The sequence below is a fragment of the Poeciliopsis prolifica genome, unplaced genomic scaffold (genome assembly GCF_027474105.1).
Source record: "Poeciliopsis prolifica strain line A6 unplaced genomic scaffold, Auburn_PproV2 SCAFFOLD019, whole genome shotgun sequence".
NCBI classification, from domain to species: Eukaryota; Metazoa; Chordata; class Actinopteri; order Cyprinodontiformes; family Poeciliidae; genus Poeciliopsis; species Poeciliopsis prolifica.
Window position 1 is genome coordinate 654389 of NW_026562394.1, and position 21581 is coordinate 675969.

General features: G+C 36.9%; 1 protein-coding gene across 3 annotated transcripts in view; it reads left to right on the forward strand.

Moving 5' to 3' along the window:
• The first annotated feature begins 6498 nt into the window (after positions 1–6498).
• The window catches only part of cadm2a (cell adhesion molecule 2a), a 216493-nt gene continuing 201410 nt past the window's right edge, over positions 6499–21581 (forward strand). For all 3 annotated transcript variants that reach the window (XM_055043528.1, XM_055043530.1, XM_055043529.1), the window contains exon 1: positions 6499–6963. In XM_055043528.1, coding sequence (XP_054899503.1) covers positions 6903–6963 — 61 coding nt within the window. In that variant the 5' untranslated portion in view covers positions 6499–6902. The remainder of the gene's footprint in view (positions 6964–21581) is intronic.

Genomic DNA, 21581 nt, shown 5'->3' on the forward strand with positions numbered 1-21581 from the left:
AGGAGCAGGTCTTTGAATTACTAAAATGTTTTTAAATAAATCAGTTTTTGTGTTTAGAGAATAAACCCCAATAAGCACTGTGCCACCTGGATGTCTGAATAAATCTTCATAGACATGCAACAAGAAACTAGACCTAACTTTCAGCAAAAAATTACTTATTACCTACAAACCGAATTATATTTCGGTATGTGTCTTTGTTCTAATCAATAAGTTTAGAGGCAACTGGCTACTGCTTAACATGTACTGTACAAGCATTTTTACTCTTCTGAATGTTATTATAGCTGAACAAAGAGAGACTTTTACAGTTTATGTGTATTTGCATGATCCCCATTTCTAGCTAAAATAGAAAACACAGTTTTTATTCTTTTTTCTTCTAAATGGATCACTGTTTCTTTTGATCCATATTTTTCCTTTTTGTTTTTGTGAATTGTTAGGTGAACCCAGACAGAGACACAGGGATAAAAGAAAATTTGGGTATAAAAGGTGTTGTGATTTATGTAGTGCCCCGCCTTGCTCCATCTGAGCCAAAGTGCTGGGCCCTCGGCTTGGCAACATGTGTCAGACCACATTAGGAAGACCAGTGAACAATGGACTCGGCCAGGAACAGGTGGTGGTTTCTTGCAACTCTGAGAGATGGATGTGCATTAATGGTTGTGTGTGCGCGTGTGTTTGTGTGACAGGGAGTGAGAGGAAGATGGGTCTATCTGCCATCTGGAGCACTGAGAAAATCCCAGGTGAGGCGGAAACTCGAATGTGCTGTTTCTATCAGTTCACTGACTGGCCTCTCTCCTGGATCCAAACACTTTTTAAAGATGACCCCCCCTGGTTCCTTGCTATGCCTCCAGTGAAGGCACACACCAATTTGAGAGTGTGAAATGAGCCATTACAAGGTGTGCTGCTCAAGGCTGTGCAACTCTTACAGACTAAGCAAAAATAAAATCAACATGCCAAGACATGCCAACTGTATTCCTATAATTTCTCATATCAACTTATTCAAAGCATTTTTGAACATTTATTAAATGTATGGCAGATCATGAACCCAAATTTATGTTACTGCTGGCATTGCAATGTAGAAAACTAAATCCAGCTTTGTAGGAAAATCTTTAGTTTGTGCAGTGCAAAATAATTTTCATAGTACAACAATTCAGGGGCAAGTTTGATTGTGTGTCATCTTTGATTATCGATTTCCTCAATTAATTTGTTTTGAAATCACAAAGATTGACTGTATGAATGTGCCATAGGTTTTGTAATATTGTGGCTGTAACCCAACTATGGGAAATTTGAAGCAGAAATGTAAGACATCATAGAAGAAAATAGAATAGAAGCCTTTTTTGTCCCAGGAGAAATTCAGGTATAAATCTTGACTGCATCTGAATAATTTTCCATTACTCTTGAGGGTGTTGTTTGCTACTGGTACCTTTAATTGAGAGAATGCGGGTGCATGCATCTGAAAACATGCCACTGGCTTGAATCACCTGGGAAACATCTGCCCTATACATCCAAGAATATTTGTAATAAACAAGAATGCAGTTTTGCACAGTATTGATCTAAAGTTTAAAAAAACTAGATGACAGCTTTCAGCTGACGGTTGAGATATATTTTACTGTAAAATGATGACTTAATTAAAACATACCTGTCATATGTGTCGAGCTAGATGTTTAAATTACAGGAGCATAATACTGTGGATGACTCTGTGTTTCCTTTGTGTTTGACGGAAGATGTTTTCACTTCAAAGCAGTGTGTGTGAACTGGAGCTTGTATCAATTATTAGCTCAAGTAGGCAACTTTAAAGTAGGCAACATGAAAAATGTAATTTTATGAATAATGTATAGGCTGAATTTGTAAATAATCACTCATAAGGTTCAATCTAAAAGAAAGAACTTGTGCCTTCATCATAGAAACATAATGTAAGAGATTAAACATACTGTGAAACGATATATAATTGTCAAATTATTACATAAAAATTTATTCCATAACATAGGTTGTTTTTCCAGTCATAGCAAGTCACATTTTTAAAAACGCCTTACTGTTGCGTAGGGCCTCTGATTACTGAGCTTCTGATATTTCCTGTGAGATTAGTTTTCTGATGTTTGACATTCATTTATATGTACAACAGAGAACAGAGAACTAATGTAAGTTCTCTGTTGCAGTTTTGTAAGCTCTTTTACTTCTACCATATTTCCCTGATGAAATTACAAAGGTTGTGTAGCAAATGGTTCAATGCACAAAATGTTACTAAAGTTGGCAGTTTTTAAAAGAAAAGCCTTCTGTGTAAAACATTCTTCCCTTTCTGTTTTTAGAAGCACTTTGGCTGTTTTTTATCTGTGATTAGAACCAGAATACATCAAACTAGTAATTTTTTTTTTCTCTGATGGGTCCTGCATTTTAAATACAATTAAACACTCGATGGATACTGTAGTGAGTGCCTGGCACCTGCTTTTACTGAGCAGATTTACAGTCTGTTAACTGAGGAAAATGTTGTTCTTTTAAAACAATGGATCTAGTTTAATTGTAAGACATTCCTAAAATAATGCCGAAACAATTCAAATCAAAGCTTTTAATTGCTGAAGACATGTACTTCATTATACCTTTCAGTCTGTAAAAGAGCAAAGATGAATATGCTTATTTAAGCTAAAGATGGTAGTTGGTGTCCCAAAATGTATTCTGACAACATTTCAGTTTGAAAACATTCAGGTGATGTATGATTCATTGCATTGTATCGTCTATAGTAGGAAGCATTTTCAAACTGCTGATTTTGAGCAAGGGGTTTGTCATCATTATAGCTGTTGCACATTTCCCATCCATTGTGAAGATTTACTTAAAGCTTTGGATCAGAGCCATTGTACATGTCCAAGAAAATGTACCATTTTGACCTGTGCAGTTTTGAACAATATTGTTCCGGGTAGCACACTTAGTTTGGAGTCAACGATTTCCATTTCACCTTTCTAAAATATGACTATGCATCTGTTTGGCAAATATGAATATTTCATACACATATGTATTTATTGTTAACCCTCTTTTGTTCATTTATATTACACAAATTCTGTGACGTAGCGAATAAATTCATCAAATAAAAGAGGTTGTGTTTGGTATTGACGATTACTTCCATCAAGCAGATTTATTAACACCTGATTGTTCATATGCTTAGATTGGCCTATAATTGGCATAAATGCACATAATTTTAGAAAGCACTTCTGGAACTTGTTATAAGATTATTTATACAATCCACTCTATACCAAACTTTAATAAATGAGTTTTGCATGAATCTAACAAAGCTAAAAAAAAAGACACATGAACAAATATTTAAAAGCACAAAACATGATGGTTGAGAATTAAACATTTCATCATACTATTACATCATGCTATGTTTATTTTATTACAATATCTAGCAGTGATTTAATATTTTCAAAAGGATGCATATTGTAGCCTGTATAAAATAATCTCGCAGGAAAACACAGGGCATAGTGTCTAGGTGTTTTCGGAATAGCTCCTACTCAGAATATAAGAGCTTCATCACAACAAAGCCACACTGGCAGAATCTGTCTCTGTGTTGTGTTGTCTATTTGCCATTAGAGGTTGTGTGCAGCAGTGTCATTGTTTGTTCAGACTTCGTAAATTCTCCTTCATACCTTTTCTTTGTGTCATGATGTTTTCCATCAAGGTGAAGGAAAAGTGCTCTGGGAGAGACAAACAACATTAATCTCGTCTCTTGTTTTGTAGTACTATACTTTCATGTATTCTAGTCTGATTTGCTTTCAATTTGTCTTCCCCTTCCCACCAACATTACCTCATGAGTAGTCAGTTTTAGTTATATTCATATATTCCGGATACACTATATAGATTCTGCTGTCTATTTGTTCACATTCTCACTCTATCCAAACTCTGACTCTTCTTTACTATCTATAAACTTTGATGTTGTTTGTGAACTTTTAATATTAAAAAAAAAATAAATATTGAATTGCATATAAACACTCATATAAGCCTTCTTCTACTTATTTTCATATCCAGTGTCGACTATTGGCACACTGTATATTACAAGAAAATTCCCCCTACAGGAATTGTGGCAAAAAAAATTGTTTCATAAAACTTTCAAAAGTTTTGTGTTCTTTCTGATTAACAAGATTTGAATCGACATCAGGGCAAGTTAAGCTTTCGCTTAAGATGTAGAGGTTAAGGTAGAGCCAATTTCCAGCTGGAAAAAGGCAATTATCATCCATCCATCCATCCATCCATCCATCCATCCATCCATCCATCCATCCATCCATCCATCCATCCATCCATCCATCCATCCATCCATCCATCCATCCATCCATCCATCTTCCGATTAATCCAGGGTGGCTTCAGAAGGTATTTGAACCAGATGCCCGAATCACCTCAACAGGCTCCTCTCGATGTGGAAAAACAGTGACTCTACTCTCACTCCCTAAACTTTTCATCCTGTCTCTAAGGGAGAGCCTAGACAACCGCCAGAGGTAACTCATTTCGTCTGCTTTTATCCGCGATCTCATTATTTTGGTCACTATCTAAAAGATGGCTGTCCAAAATCTGACAACTCTAACCCAAAATGAGTCCAATTTACTTAAGCTTCTTGCCCAAGGTATAGTACAAGTATAGGGACCTGGTAGCCCTTTTTCTGGTCTGCCATTTGAGTTCTCAAGAGGTGGAAAGGTTCACCACCAACACTATTTATTTTGGGGTTGGTTGACTTCTTCAATTCTACCACCATGTCTTCCAGGGAGGAAGTCTGGGGACTTTGGGTAAGGCTCTCCAATCTCTGGCACTTATGAAGTAAAATATCATTAATTGAAGAATACACTTCATAAGTACTAACTTTTATTTATTTATATTTTTGGGAAATCTTAACCCTCCTGTTATGTTGCGGGTCAAATTGGGCCGTTTTAAAGTTTTTTTTTTTTTTTTTAATAGTTCAATTATAAAAATCACCCATTGGGAAAAAAAATCAAAATGTAATATACAATTTTTTACAAAACATCAATTTCAAGGAAATTATTGTTTTTTGTGTCTTTTTTCAGTGGACATAAAACATATTAATTCCATGTTGTCTGTCCAAATGAGTAAACAAGCTATTTGTCATTGATCCTTTGTGAGAAATAAAAAAAACATCATTGCACAAATATTGATTGAAATGGTTAGTATTGGAGTTAATAATCAGATACAAAAATGTTTTGGTTTCTGATACTATTGGATAATTAAACACTCTGTGGGTCAAATTGACCCACAAACATTATCACTATACCTCAGAAACGGGAGGGTTAAATATTATTTGCAAAAGCAGAATATCTTGTATCCACATCCGAAAACTGTAATTTTATTCTAATTTAAATGTAGAAGTAAAATGAAAACAGGAAAATGTATAGTACATTGGAAAAAGGGTGAAGCAAGCACTAATATTTTAAATAAAAAGTAATCCCTAACATACAAAAATAAAAATTCTTTTTGATTATTTAGAATAATCTAAATTAATTTCTAGTAGGTTTCTTGCAACTGTAGATGAAATTACTGTAAACAATACTATTAAATTGTTACGGTAAGTTTAAGTAGTTTCAGTACGTCTCTACATGGAGTTTTGGTTGCGCTCTTTACATTTCAAACCCACGTTGCACAATTTTTTCTTGTATCAGTGATGTTTTCACTTTAAAATCCTTATAGAGATATACTTAGGAAACTAGTCTGTGTTACTTCATCACAATGCTATGTAAAGCTATCAGTCATATTTCCAACAATTTACCAACGCAGGGACTAAATCATATTCAATAAAAAGAAATAATGTGGCATTTATCTACGTAATATTTTGAAGTTTATACTTATTTTTCTCTCACAGTTTGTCAAAAACATTTAAATGCGAAAAAGTGAAACAATCTCAATAACACATTAAGGTTTAGTGCCCGCTCACACCTGGAAGCATATCTGCATGCTTTCTATTTTGAATTTTGATCCCATTGTAAAATGTGAGAACACTGTAAAAAATGATCCACTTTTTTCAGTGAATGAGAAGTTATTTAATAAAGTAATGACAAAAGGACATGTATTGGAACATTTTGTTTGTAAAAGTTACCTATGAATTTCTTTTTTTTTTTTTTTTGTAGTCGACTGTAAGTATTTTAAGACTTGATGCAGATAATTACGTGATTGATTACACCCATGCTGAGTGGTTATTCAAATTCAGTAGAGACGTGGAGTCGTGGCATTTTATTCTCCCAAATCAGAGAAACTGCTTTTCATTTATCTATTTTATTGTGTACTCAAAATCTTATATTTTTATTTTTTTGTTTTTTGTTTTAACTTTTTTTTTGTTTGCAAAGTGATATCTTTTACAGCTTCTGAATTGAGCCGCTCCTCCATTTCCACCTACCCTTCACCAACTCCTGCCTAATCCCCATCACCATTGGTTTATTTTTCACGTCAGTCAAAGGAGTGTGGGCGGAACTCAAACAATCCACTCGTGCTCCAAGCACTGTGGACCGTGCGCCACGGCAGACCAAGACCAGTGCAGACAGATGTACGGGAACGGGAACGTTTATCCTGCTACCAGTGGAGCATTCTTATCAGCGCGTGCTGTCTAACGCTGATTTAAATATATATAGATTCCAGAGTTCCTCTTACTGAGCGCACTCATCTGTAGTGCATCCCCGACAACATCCACATTAGTGCTTTTTTTTATTTTCTTTTAGAGGAGCGAGAATTTACACCACAAGCCAAACAGCCTAGGGATTGTATACTGGGCTGTGTTAACCCCGTTTCCCAGACACACACAAAAGCCACGCTCCTGCAGGTCCACCTGGATAAGCTGAGGAAGCCGTCCGGTCTCGGTTTGAGGTCCAGGAGGGAGACGGAGTGGAGAAATTAGCGCGGAAGACAGGAACAACAAAGAAGCAGGCAGGATGAACCTCAAGAGTCATTTGATTTTCACTCTCTACACTATTTATGGGATTCTGCTGAAAGGTGAGTCTGGGACGCGTGGTGAGTGCGTGGAGTGTGTGTGCGCATCAGGTTTTCGTGTGTGCGTGTGTATGTTTCGGGCCAACTGTGATAGGAAGATAAGGAGGGGGCAAAACGCGCTGCCACACGCGGGTCCTGGCAGACCGGTGATGAGCTGAGCCTTCTCTCTTTCTCTTACACGCGCGTGCACGGGCGCGTGCACACCAACACACGGTGTTTTCTGCTTTTTCTTTTTCTCATTGAAAACACACACGTGTGTTTGTGCGTGCTGTCTGTAGACGTTAGAGATGCAACACAGCCAGAGGGCAGCTTATGTCCCGTCACGTTTTGAAGTCCGTTCATATTGATGCATATCCGTTCGTTTTGATGCGTGAATAATTGAATAAACAGAAACCCTGGAAACTGACGTGCCGGACAGGGCGTTTTGTGCGCCTACGGTATCCTGTTCTGTGTGTGCAAGCTGGTAATGAAAACAGACACACCTCACAATGAAATCTCCAACCCCGCGGGTGTTTTTGACTTGCTGCTCCGAGATGAGCCCCGGAGTCACTGGAAGCCTTTTTACGCGCTCTTATCTGCTTGGATTCCTGGATTAAGGAAGAAGCAACCTTTGAAATATACTCTTATTCATGAGTGAGATTTATGTCACTTCCTTCTCGGGAAGCTCTGACAGCAAACTAACACACACACTAAACTCCAACAGTTCCATGAGACTGCTCCCTTTTCAATCTATTCAATAGAAATGATAATATAAATATGCCTCAGACTGAGCATCACTTAGCTCTTATTAAACATGCTGTGCTACTGTTTACTGTGTCTGAGACTTAAAGATCGAAAGGGATTTTAAAAGGATTTGCTGATATTGTGAGTGACATTCTGAACTCCTATATCCTGGTTTCAATAAATCTTCCTATAAACAGCTCCCAGCTTTTAGAACAGCAGGTGATCCAACTGTAAACAGGAGGGGTGAGGGAAGGGCTAGGGCATGAAATCAGGGGGGACAAGGTCACTGTTACTGATCCGCACAATTAACTTATTAACTTTGCATAGCTGTTCGTGAAATGGCTCAATGCCTTTTATTGTCACACTGAAGCAGTGATTGATTGAATAGACACAGAAGGACGTGAATGAAAAAGTGTGCATGTTATTGTTAGGTATTAGGTATATATATGTGGTTTCTCTATAAACAGTTGATAGGATAACAAATTACAAGTTTGTGAACACAAACTTACATTTTTGCACTGCTATGCCTTAAAATAGTCAATATTTTATTCTTAAGTTAGTGCTGGGAGGCCTGAAAGTGTTGAAGAGGGAGCAGAGAGTTCCAGAATATGGTGTACCAAACAACAGTGTTAGTTAGAATTTTATTTTTTATTTAAAGGATTCTAGCCACACAAAGGTATCCAAATATGAAGATATAGATGCATAGAGAGGTGTGGTTTCAAATTATCCACCAAACAATTAAAGCTCTTTCCATGAGATGCCAGAGAAACTGCTGGCATAATCAAAGTTTTCTTTAGTCATGTGGAGCATAGAGTAAGACAAGGCTCCTCTTCCCCACAAAATATTATGTGGACTGTTGGTCAGCTGGCTAAAAAAGTCTGATACTGTTTTCTTGTTTACAAGACATCTACATTTTGCTAATGTGAATTATTTCCATTTGCTATAAACAGAGATGGCTCCTTCACTAGTCTTATTAAGGTACCCATGATTTAAAACTGTAGTTGGCACGCAACAAGTAATCGAAACGTAATACTTTTTAGAGCTTTATAGCAGTCTATAGCAAAATGAGCTGGAGAACATGGATGGGGAGAAAGATGTTTGATTTTTGATCTTGGACTTGTTAACTTCACAACTTGACTTCTGACAAGTAGATGGATCCTAGTAGCATGTCAGGTTATAATATCCTAAGTTTATGTCCTGCTTACTCTAAAATCATATCAACATGCTGAGTATTTAAATCATTGTATCATGAATTTAGTAACATGAAAGACTAATTATCATCGTCTTGACTTCAACCACTGTTCTGCAAGGGAGAAATGGGAAGCGCCATATGAGAGTTCATCTGTGCTTGATTCTCTTGATCATTTGTTGTAGCCACTTTGAAGTGTATGTGTGTGTTTGTGTGTAAATGAGACAAAAGATCAGCCCTTTCTTTAGTAACCCGACATGATTGAGGCCATTCTTCATTTAAAGAATTGGTGTGTAATTAGCTATCTTAGGGTGTATCTAACAGCTTCCACTGCAGTATTTATTGATGTTCACAACCCTGTCTTCTCATTTCCACTCTCTTCACACACTTGTTAGAAGTGTGTGGGTGTGTATAATGCATGTACGAATGTATGCGAACATTCCTTCAGATGTGCACTCTGTTTGTATAGCTTATGTTTGAAGAGGCCACGTTGAAGGCATAACACACAAAATCACGCTGGTTTCTCTGCCTCCCTTGTCTTTACCCTGAAGAGGATAATACCAGGCTGCCTGATTTGAACAGTCATCTCTTGGTGCAAGACCTATTATTGCACAGGTTCAACTCAGCAGGTAGGTCAGCCTCTTTCCGAATAAGGTCTATCAAGGAAAAGACATGGCCTATCCTCACACTCTGTAAATGACAGCTGTTTCAGCCTGTTTGGCCTTGAGCCAGCTGGCATTGAGAGATCCAAAGGCAAATCTCTGTCGTAGAGCAGACCTGCACTGCTATATAGCGCCAGTGTGAGCTGTTGTGATGGAGGTCGTTGTTTACCAACAGCTCGAGTTGTTAACATATTATCCAGTGTGTCTCGTGTGCCCATGCCGTAGCCAGAGAAAACAGCCTGTTATGCAAATGGACTTCTTACGTAAGCGCTCAGGGCTGAGCAGCGAGCAAGGGGAAGTGGAGGCAGAGAGACACAAAGAAAGAAGTAGGGAAATGTTCAAGAATGGAGGAGTTGATGGAAACGTAATGTGGGAGCAGAGGTGTGGAGGAGGAATGTACAGTCTTCTCAACTAGAGTGTTTGGTGTGTGTGTGTGAGAGAGAGCAAAGGATGTGCACTGCTTGTTTGCTCTATGGATGCTTGTTTATCACCGCTGCTCTGTCTGTTTTCTGTCGCTTTGCCTGCTTGGCAGTCGGTTGCTCTGAACTCTGATCTTGCTAGCCTAAATACAAACTCCCGCTGAGGGATGTGTTTATTCCTGCAGTGAGACTAAGCTGGTGAAGGCTGACCCTCCATCTCTCTGTACTTCCGTCCATTCCTCCCTTGCTTCATCCTCCCATCCTGGTGTGGAGCTTTGTAGCACAGCAGCGTGGGAAAGCTACTGATAACAAGCAGCCTTGTGTGTGTGTGTGTGTGCATGTTTGCAGAGCTACTGATTACACAGGAGAAACAAGATGTTCCCTTTTTCTTGCTTACTTGCAATTTCCCTCTCCCTTTTTGTCTCTCTCTCTTTGCATCTGTCCATTTTCATAGACACCACATGTGTCCTGCACCTTATACATATACCACAAAGCTTTGCTGTATTGGGAATCATCTGGCTCAGTTTGCATCACACAGACATACACAGGTGAAGTTCCACCGTGGGTTCACTGCAACTCTGCCAAGGGATTTCCCATGATCAAAGCCAGTCTTTTGTTAGTCCAGGTGTTAAAAAAGTTAAAACAGAAAGAAGGCGGAGGAGGGTTGAGGGAAATGTGGTCGGATCCAAAGCTTACATACTTTATGTGTTAAACCAGAATGGCTCTAAAAAGAAAAAAATGATAGCAGCATTTTTGCTTTATGCACAAGGTAGCTGGTCCAGCTGGGCAAATTTGCTACCAAATGCACAGTTATGATAGGTTAAGACTCTTCTTCTGTGTAGACTTTTTGGTTTCGAAGGTAGAATTTCAATAATAAAACAAGGCTGTGGGAATGTTTTAAGCATTTCTGTATCTGAAAAATTGAAATGAAGCATTATGGACTAAAAGTAGTTAGTTTTATGTTAGTCAGAGGTGGTTTCTCATATGGGTAAATGTCCATGGCAGAATCTTATTATAGCTATCCATAATAACCCAATCTGCTTTTATTTAAATAAGAAAAGCACTAATTAATACATTGCTGCTGCTAAAATAATGTGTTAAATTGATTATTAGAATTATAAAAATGTTGTCACACCTGTATTTCATATTTTGATAAGTACTTAACGGTTGTAAATGTCAACAGAATTAACTTTCTGCAAAAAATGGAATTTGAATAGAAAAGAATGATCCCTTTATCTATCCTCAAAGACAAGTAATTACTTTTGATATTAAAATTTTAATTAATCATAGAGTTGACATTTTAAGTCATCCTTAGCATTTCATATTTACTATCAACAATGTTATAGAGGCTTGCATTGCTAAAATATCTGTTGCATTAACCCTGAAATTACCTACAATCCGCAACACAGATTATAGCTTTCAACATTGGCCGAAGGATAGCCAATGTTTATATATAGAGGCTGTAAGGGTTGGACCAATGGAAAACAAATGGGCTCCAGAGGGGATTTTCTATTTTTTACACAATACCTCATTGTAATTTTGTATAAATATTTGATTCAGGCAAATTATTGGTTAAAGGGTGATCCTTAATGCATCTAGATGTATCATAATTTTAACTGATATTCTCAATATTTACAATAAATACCAATATTGGGTTCCAGTTTTTCTAAGTACAGGTTGCTTTATGTTAACCAAAGCAGTGAAATACAAAAAGCTAACAGTGAAACCCATCAAGTACAGATCCAGCCTGAGCAAAATCCATATGGCGTCAGTGACAAGTGTTGCCTGAAATACTCCCTGATAGAATTTAAAAGCAAACAGCAGCCTAAAGCAAGCTCACTGTAAAACGTTCAGTCTTCCTGTCGTTTGCTTAAAGTCGTTTGCAAACTGAATGGAACGGCAAACATTTCGATGGGCCTTGGCATGTAGCTTTTGAGGATTCCATGTTTGAACACAAATGCATCAGCATTAAATAAATTATTCTTTTGAACTGAAAGGAGCACTGCTAACTTTTACTGATCCACAGCCACATGTCTCCTCAAAGAAATACATGGTCAAGAATGAATTATGTTTTTGTTTTTTGTTTTTTTTTTTTCTTGCAGATGTCAAGTGTACAAGTCACTAAAATGACTGTCTTGTCAGGTATAAATTCAAGAAGAGCGTTATTTTATCCGAAACGGCAAACTATTGTGGAATAATACACTGTTAGTGCCTTGAGCTAATGGCTTCCTACTGGTTACGATCACGCAACATGTCAAGCATATGTCTTTTTGCAGAAGATTCAGGTTGAATAAATGTCAATTTTTTTTTTATTATTTTGGCACCAAGTGTTTGTGTTATATTTTTTAAGGCACAGTGTTATTTAGTCAGCCCAGAGCAAGAGGCAGAGATCAAATGGGCCTCCCACAGAGAATGGTGAGAACGTAAGCCCACAGGTGGATTCTACTGCGCCAGCATCATCAACAGACTGCATGTTTACACCCTTAGTAGACACCCAGCAGGTGAAAGAAACGCACAAGCTCAACTAACATAACAGCACTTTTTACATGTACCTATGTGTACAAGGCAAAATGTAGAGCAATGTTCAATATTTTAGGTGATGTGTTCTTCACTGACAAGCATGGAAGTTCATTGCAGTTCATTTGATGTCCATCCATCCAACACGCTATCCTTGCAGGGTGCCTATAGAGAACCCACGCATATACATGCAAAACATTCAAACTTCATGTAGAAAGACCACAGGCCGGGACTTGACCTTGCTGCAAGGCAACCAACTGTGCCATTGTGTAGTAAATAGTTTTATGTGTGGCTAATAATTACTGCCACTTCTTGTAAAACATATTTGTATCCCATAAGGTGTGTTTACACTTCAGGAACCTTTTTATGAATTTAGGTAGTTTTCTTAAGTAGTGTTCCTCCCTCCTAGCAGCTTAACTACAGGAACTGGAGACACATTTCACAAAAACAAAGATCAATTCTGACACAGGTCCTTCTAGGAGGTTACGACTTTTTGATGGAGTCTGAACTAAAAGAAAAGAGGATGCTGAACATTTCTCATTGGTTAAATATTCCCAGCTTGTTATTCCAAGAACAACAGCGACAGATGAGTTTTCCACAAAAACAGACAGCAACAAACCTTTGTGTTGCACCGCTAACCGGTATGTGCACATCTACGCATAAACGCTGTAAATTTCACAGGCACAAATTACACTTTGCTTGGCTGGATGAGGTCAAGTGACGGTTGCCTCATCGCACAAGTTCCATCAGAAAATAATGGAGACGGGAATTTCTAAATTAAATTTTTAAAACAAAATAATTTCCTTTCATCCTTCCTGAATAAAAACCTGGAAAACTGAAGACCTTCACATATGTTTTATCAACTAATTAGCTTCTTTTAGTTAAAACAATATAGACAACTATTAGGCCTACATAATAAAGTATAGTTCACTGCTTGGTATATCTTGACACACGTAACTGGATTGTGCCTAATCCAAATTAGTAGATAAAGCAAAAAGGCCTGTATAAAAGTTATCTGGAAGATTAATTATTGCATGGCATAGTCAAAGATTGACTTAGCAATATTTTATACTTTTTACCTAAAGGTTGTGCAGAACGACTTGCATTCAACTGAGGACGATTCTTGAGACATAATAGTTTGGGATTTCACTGTTTACATCCTGGGATCCTTTTATACTTGCATTCAACCTAGGGTGCCAAAACATTTGGTTATGTCCCTATGTGTGGTGTGAGTGAGCCTGTGTGCACAGATGCATGCATATGTGATGTCTGCATTAGTATTGAATTCCAAAAGGATTAGACTGGCTAATCTTAAACTCCAGTCTTTGACAAGCCATGTGTCACTAATCTCAAACACTCTTTGAGAAAAAGACACAAACACAATCAAGGTTTGGATTAAAGCTCTCTGTAAACACAAGGCTGTATTCCTTTCACATTGAGAGGGAAAATTGTTTGAATTTAAAATAGAGGAGACAAAGAAACTGAAAAAGATATAATTCCATACTTATAGAAACACTGTACTCTATGCTTAGAAATAGTTCATAATCAGAAGTAGGTTGATTTGATGTCCTATTAAGTGGAGCTAATTTATTTTCCAGGTTCCTTGTCTTAACAGCCTCTTGCCCAGACAAAGTTCTTTTTATGGCCTGCGCTTTTTCATCCCAAGGCTTCTTTTCATACAGTTCCCTGAGGCTGGACTTTGGAGACTTGGCCGTACATGTTCAATCATTTTTTTTCCCAGCAGAAATAAAGATATGGACAGCAGTGACTTTACCTGCTCTGGTCCTTAGCCCCGGCTCTGTTATTGTTTGGGGACTTTGCGTCTCTGCTTGATAGAAATGAATTAATTCAAAATTATGTGTATCTGTATAATGTACATCAATGTTCCTGTACACAGAACCATTTTGTGTTTGTTGCTACAGGAAAAAGGAGAAGAAATATACTGACCGTTGAACAAACTAGCCAAAAACCGCAGAGAAAAACAGTTTTGTTTTTGTTGGTGTTTTGTTGATCCAGATCAATTGTATCTTTTTTCAATAGTTCACAGAAAAACATTCTATATATAACACATATAAATTACTGTTTATTAATGCTCAGTTTAGTTTGTTGACTTTAAGCTAAGTAACAAATACCATGCTGCTCAAGAAAAACAACAAAAAAGTTGATTTGCAAATTGATGCATACACAGAGAAAATCTTGTACATACAGAGTAGTCTTCTTTAGTTGTCTTATTTTGTTGTCAGTGTTTGTCACACTTAATTGATAAGTCAAATTCCACGCAAATTAGATTAGGTGTGCCATGAAAGATCTATCTCGATAAATAGAATTTCCAAAAATTAGACTTTTGGTAAATTTGTTATTCGGAAGTCTATTTGTTATTCAATATAAAAGTAAAGCTTATATACATTCATTACACACAACAGTATTATAATTTAAGAGTGTTTTTATTCATTTTGATTAATAATAGGACACTTATAAAATTAATCTTTGATCTCAAGGAGTTTTATCCTGGTTAAATAAATTTTGAAGAAGAAGAAAATTACATTGATCTTATATTTATTAAATCACCAAATTGAGTTTCACAGAAAAAAAACTACTTCATAAATGTCTTATGACCTACACACTCATGCAAAAGACTGGAGACTTGACAGCTGTCCAGCAGTCATCCACACCCTCCACAAAAGGTCATTATAAAAGAAGCTGGCGGTTGACACTGTGCACTGTACAAGCATAATAATGAAAAGTTGAACTGGAAAACTGTGTAAGAAAAACATACACAAGCAACATGGATAAATATAGTTTTAAGAAGAAACAAAACCCATTCAATAATTTGGGCCAGATTCAGAGACTGAAACCCCGTAGAGAATCTATGGAATATGATTAAAAGAAATGTAATAGTCTAATTTAGTCTTAAACAACATCTACAACAATGTAGATAAGGTAAAGGTATCTATTGAAACAGATTGTTTAAGATTTATCTTATTTATTTATTTCACCACTATATTGTAGCTTTAATCTCTTCTTCAAGAGTACATCTGCATGTACTAAGGTTGAATAACATATTTAAGTTTTGCTTCATTGCAGTGTTATAGGTCTTTATATCATCCAAACTATTGATTTGGTTCATAACTGCTTAACTTGCAGTTGTATAGTAACAAATACAGAATTATAGCACTACACTAATTGAAAAATAGGATTTATTGCATTCACAAATGCACAAGTATTCACGTTTTAGCTTTCAAAGGAAAGCTAAAGCTAATTGAAATATAATTCCCCAAAGACACATGCTTGTGTTAATTGGCTGTGTGTGGTTGTATTTGTGTGCACATAAGGGTGTATGTGCGTTTTCTGCTCATATTTGCCTGAAGTCAGTTTCTTGTCCCTTGTCTAATCATCAGCTTGAGGGTACAACCCTCTGCACAACTTAATTTGATCTTTGTAAGCTATTATACTCTTTTGCATGAGCACCATTTCTAAATATGTCTTATTTTGTAAAATTATTTAACTCAAATCCATTGATGTGGACTTGAATTCAAAGTCAAATGGTTTATTTACTTTAGGTATATCAAACTGTTTATTGTTGTATACCTTGAGACTGAGGTATATGCGGGAGTGCAGTAACTCATTAAATGTTTGTGTGGTCCATTAATTTCTGCCTGTGGGAAACTTAAGATATTACATTGTTTCTAGGCACTGAGCCTTAATTCTGGAAAGCCCAGGTGTGAAATTTCATCCATTTGGAACTCTGTAAGCCCATATTAACGCACACAAAACAAGCATTCTTTGTTTTGAAAATTGTAGAAACTGAGTGTCCAGAGGACAAAACAAATTGGCCTTGCTGCTTCACTACCTGCCCCTTCTTTTTAATTGTTGTAAATGCAGACATTCTGTATTTTTTTTTGTTTGTTTGTTTGTTTTCTTTTACTGGGTGAATGTAGTTTTCCTCCTTGCCTTGCCAAACCTTCTTAGGCATATATCTGTTTTCCACCAGCACAATACGGGATATGCTGCTCTATTCTTTTGTGATGTTGGGTAAAGGCAATGTGTGTTTGCTGATACAGACAGATCTTTTGAATAAAACACTTCAGTGTTGCATGACTACTAATAACAACGCTCTGTCACCTGTAAATATTACATTGAGCTTTTCCAATACTTAATTGCAAGTTATTTTTTTTATAATGGTAAAATCAAAAATGTGTCCCCACTAATGTGGTTCAACTGAAGGGGAGATTGTTTAATGGTTACAACAGTACATAAAAAAACTCTAGTAACTTGTGTGCTCTAGAATTTTCTGGAAAACTATAATTAGGATTCCACCCCTGCCCCCAACGTCCAGGTTGTGTGTTACATCCCTGCATTTGGTGTCAAACACTCCTCCTGCCACTCCACAACTCAGATGCGACTTTAGAAAATAACAAGCCCAAAGCCACTTATAATAATCAGACTTGGCGAGCGAAACTCAAAATAGTTCCTGTTTCTCCAGCAACAAAATGCGAATCTCCTCCTTCCCGCCATTGTTTATGTTTGCTGCATAGAAACAACATCGCATAGAAAAAAAAGAAAATTGTAACGCAAGTGATTTTGATAAGTAACTGTAATCTCACTACTGAACTTGAAATAGCAACACGTTAGATTACTCATTACTGAAAAAAGTAGTCCGATGTCAGTAACGCGTTACTGACATCATTGGGATTAAATCTTTGAAAATTAAGTTAGAAAAAACATTGAAATTAAAAAAAACATATTTAAACCAATTTGCATTTTCTTGACAAGCTGTCTGGTGATTGTTTGAGGCTGCAGAAGAGGGCAAGAAAACAGGAAGGCTGAAGAGACTATAGCCAGATTGCTCTGTTTTGTCCTTTTGAGTTTTCAGCCTCTATTTTGTAAAATATAGAGTCTGAAAATGTTAGAAGCCTTTAAGAAGTCTTTGACTTTAGGCAACAATCTGCAGTTTTGGGGAACACACAAGGACATTCTGTGTTAGTAATTCTAGCTGGTGCAGCCTTGCTATCCACTTACATAGATAAAGAAAGTTTAAAATGTCAGCCCTGTAACCATCTTGCCTTTGTCAGTCAGTAATATAAAAGTTCTGTTTCAGAAGGACTACTCTGTCACACATATGGTGTGCAGTCTACTCTGTTCCAAATCTGAATAGTTAATGACCCCCTCAAGGTCTAGAAAAACATATTCCAAATGCTCAATTGGTACCCTTATAATGTTTGCATTTATTCAATAAAGATTGTTATAAAACCAGTTGAATCTTTGGAGCATATCTATTTGGCAGTATCAGTATTTACATGGGCAAAATTCCTTGATCAAATTAGTGTATTGCAATGTAATATATGTAATTGAAAAAAATCTGAGTTCAACCTTTACATGGTACACAATTCAGATGATTAAGACATATGTTTACATTCACCAGGCTTTATTCAGAATAGAAGCACTGACATGTGCAGAGTTGTAAAATTTGTACAGTTGTACTTTTGTCTGTGCTGAACATAAATCTAAACACAATAATGTGTTTGTTCTGTCTTCTGAGCAGCCGGAATGAACCCACAGCAGGTTCTAATAATGGTTGAGATGTTACTGAACTCCCATATTAAGCTACATCCAAACAACACATGCTGTTGGGTCTTCCTGCATTACAGGATGAGAGAGGTGGAGGAAATAAATGTGTTTCCTACAACTACAACACTGCTGCACAATGCGGAGTCTGGTCAGTTTGTGACGATCAAAATGACATGATTAAAACAAGTGCTCAAAAGCACTCAGTTCGAATTAACAATTGGCATGAACTTCCTTTCCTGTTTGGATTACAATTTCATTTGGTGAGAGCATAATCCTAACAGAATATTCCAATTGGGTTGCTTATATGACACTTTCTTTTTTCCCATTCAACCATCTATTGTGATTACTTATGTTTATGTAAATGTGTCTAATGTCCTATGATAATGCCTGGTTTAAGCTTGATAATGTGACTTGACTTATTTGATTTTTGGCAAAAATACATCTGAAAATGTCAAATAAATCCATGATAATTAATAAGATTACAGCTTTTGAACAGCTGTAATCTGTTACTCAGGCATACTGAGTATTTTACCAGTATGCCTTCTCAATTTAGCTGGAGAACCCAAGACTCTATTGATAAGTATGTGACATTTAAAATCAGGCATAGAAATGCATAACAATGGTTTTACTATTGAAATCCCTTAATTTTCTTTTAATTTAATTTATTATATTAGCTTTTTTTATCTTAGCACTCATAGTACAGTATCGCCCTTTATTCCAACCCCCAGATGAGGTCTATTGTAGAAAGAAAAACGGAATTGCTTCGAAGTTTCTAGTCTGGACTTACTGGATGTCGAGATTGCTCCAGGCCTGTTGTAGAAGGAAGGGAAGATGGAGTCAAGTGAGACAATTTATAACAGTTAAAAACTAAATGAACTGAGACCCTTGGCTTGGGTGAATGAGCGGTGGTATACATAATGTGCCTAAAGGATTTCTTCTCTACACAAATTGTTCATAGTGTCTGTGTTGAGGTGTGTGTATGGGTTGTGCATGTACAAACTCTTAGCACACACAAACACATATCTCTCTTCACCATCTGTCTCTGTTTGCCACATTGCAAATCCATTATATGCTACACCACATTATTCCCCCAATCCTAAGTAGAACACACCCCTAAGCTTACTTCCACTATTGCTACTCAGTGGAACGGTGACAATTTGCCACTGCATGCACATCTTTGTTACAAATGCCGTGGCATGTTTCCAGCTGGATTTTAATACATATTTTCATGCTCCATTTAATTTTTTTTTTTTTAGTTGGTGTTTAGCATTGACTCTCTGAAATTTTACAAGCCTGTTTGCTTGTTCCTGGTGTTTTACGAGGAAATTAGTGTGATAAGATATTTTCATCTGGTCCCCACTGAATTGACAATGGGCCTTAATAATCCTGCCTCGTCCAGAATTATTAATTTTTTCCAATCTGGCAGAGAGATTTAACACAAGTAGATGCATACACACACACACGCGCGCTCACACACACACACACACACACACACACACACACACACACACACACACACACACTCACACACACACCTACACAAACACTGTGTGAATCTGGCGAGGGCTTGGCTCACTAGTTTTATAGCTAACTCATCTTCAGTTCTAATCAAAAAGATTCCCCAGTTCCTAATCTCCTGCTGTGGAAACAGAGTTATTATGTTTTTAAATGGTCTCCAATTACTGGTAATTTCAGTTCCTATCTTAAAGCTATTTGCTTTTCTCTAACTTTGCTCTGCATGGGTACAGCGGGCATTGCCTTTTGTAAAAACAACTAGAAGATAAGTTAGAAATAGAGCAGATGCATTTTGGAAATGCATCTGCATTGGTGCTCCATTGGTTAGAGCACTTTTATCCTTTCCCTCCATGCCTCTTATCATTACAAATTTGAAAGTTAATCTTTGGTCGACCTGGAAAGTAAATTCAGTTGGATTAGTTTTGATGAATTGGATTTCAGTTGTAACCTTGGCTGTACGTGCTGGCATTTGGCAGCAGTTATTTATTTTTTTGTGTTTGACATTTCAATGTAGTGTAGGATTTTATACTCTTCAGCTTTTAAAACTTTTATACTTTTTGTTTTACTAAATAATAATTCATCAATATACACTTGGTTCTCCATAATGATTGGTATTTCTTGTGTATAGATAATCATTTGGGGGGAAATAACACTAAAATGTTTGATTTCTACAAGTATTCAGACTCTTTGACGTGACTCTCACAGTTGAGCTGAGGTGCATTGTACTTCCATGAGACGTCCTTGAGATGCCTGAGTCCATAACTAAAGTACACAAAAGGGTAATGAAATTCTTCAGACTTCAAAAAAAGAGAGAAAATCTTAAAGTGGAAAGATGAAAGAAATCTTCTTATGCATTGACAATGCCAATAAGCACAGTAACCTCTATCATTCTCGTGTATAAAAGATTTAGAAATCTCTCCAAGCTGATCTGACTTTATAATTTTAACACAGAGGACACTGGTCATTCATGTGGCTTACTAGCTAATACTTAGAAATTTATTTTAGGTAATTAGAACAACCATGACATTAACATCAAGCCATCGATTGGCCTAGGATAGGGGTCGGCAACCCACAGCTCTAGAGACTCATGCGGCTCTTTAGCGCTGCCTTAGTGGCTCTCTGGAGCTTTTTCAAACATGTTTGAAAATTGAAAAAGATGGGAGTGGGAAATATGTTTTTGTTTTAATATGGTTTCTGTAGGAGGACAAATATTACACAAACATTCTTAACTTTTTCTAATGTTCTAAAAATGTATAGAATAAATATAAAATTTCAGCATTTTCATCAACAAAGATTTACGTCATAGCCTGTGACGCATGTTTCTTTCAGCTGGGCGGGGTGCGAGGCAGGTGGCTGTTGTAAACAAACCCACGGGTGTGTAGTGTTCCATGGACAGCAAAGGGGAAAACAGCAAAATAGCTGAGGAGAGATTCTACAATTCTCAAACCTAATCATTGGCATTCATTGCCGATGCGGAAGGATTACCTGAATGTTTGCTCAGTAGCGAGAAGTTGTCAAATAACAAAAGGCCATACTTTACAGACTCTAGCGCACCTTACTATAAGCAGCACCTATAAATTTTTTAGAAAAAATAAAATAAATAAAAATGGAAAAACTCTTAAAGACACCGCACCGGGCTATAAGCCGCTTCGTTCAAAGCGTGGGGAAAAAAGTAGCGGCTTATAGTCCGAAAAATATTGTAATGTGGAAAGACATTTCCAGGGAAGGCAGGCTAAATTAACTGTCGTGTCAAGATTAAAGTTACATCTTACATGCCTCTATGTTGAGAAGCTGTCCTGTGATGAACGTAAACAGAAATCGCGTTAAATGGATAAGAGGGTAAGAGCACAATCCCATCTTAGGCATATATATTTAGTAAGAGAGTCGTTGTTTTTATAAATTGATTAGTAATTTTTGTCAGTAAATATTTAGAATGACACTTAGCGATATTATTGTGTTTCACATCTTCAGGTCCAAGGATGGCTGTTGGTTGTGTCTCAAAAGAGAAGGATGCTGCGATGTTTTACC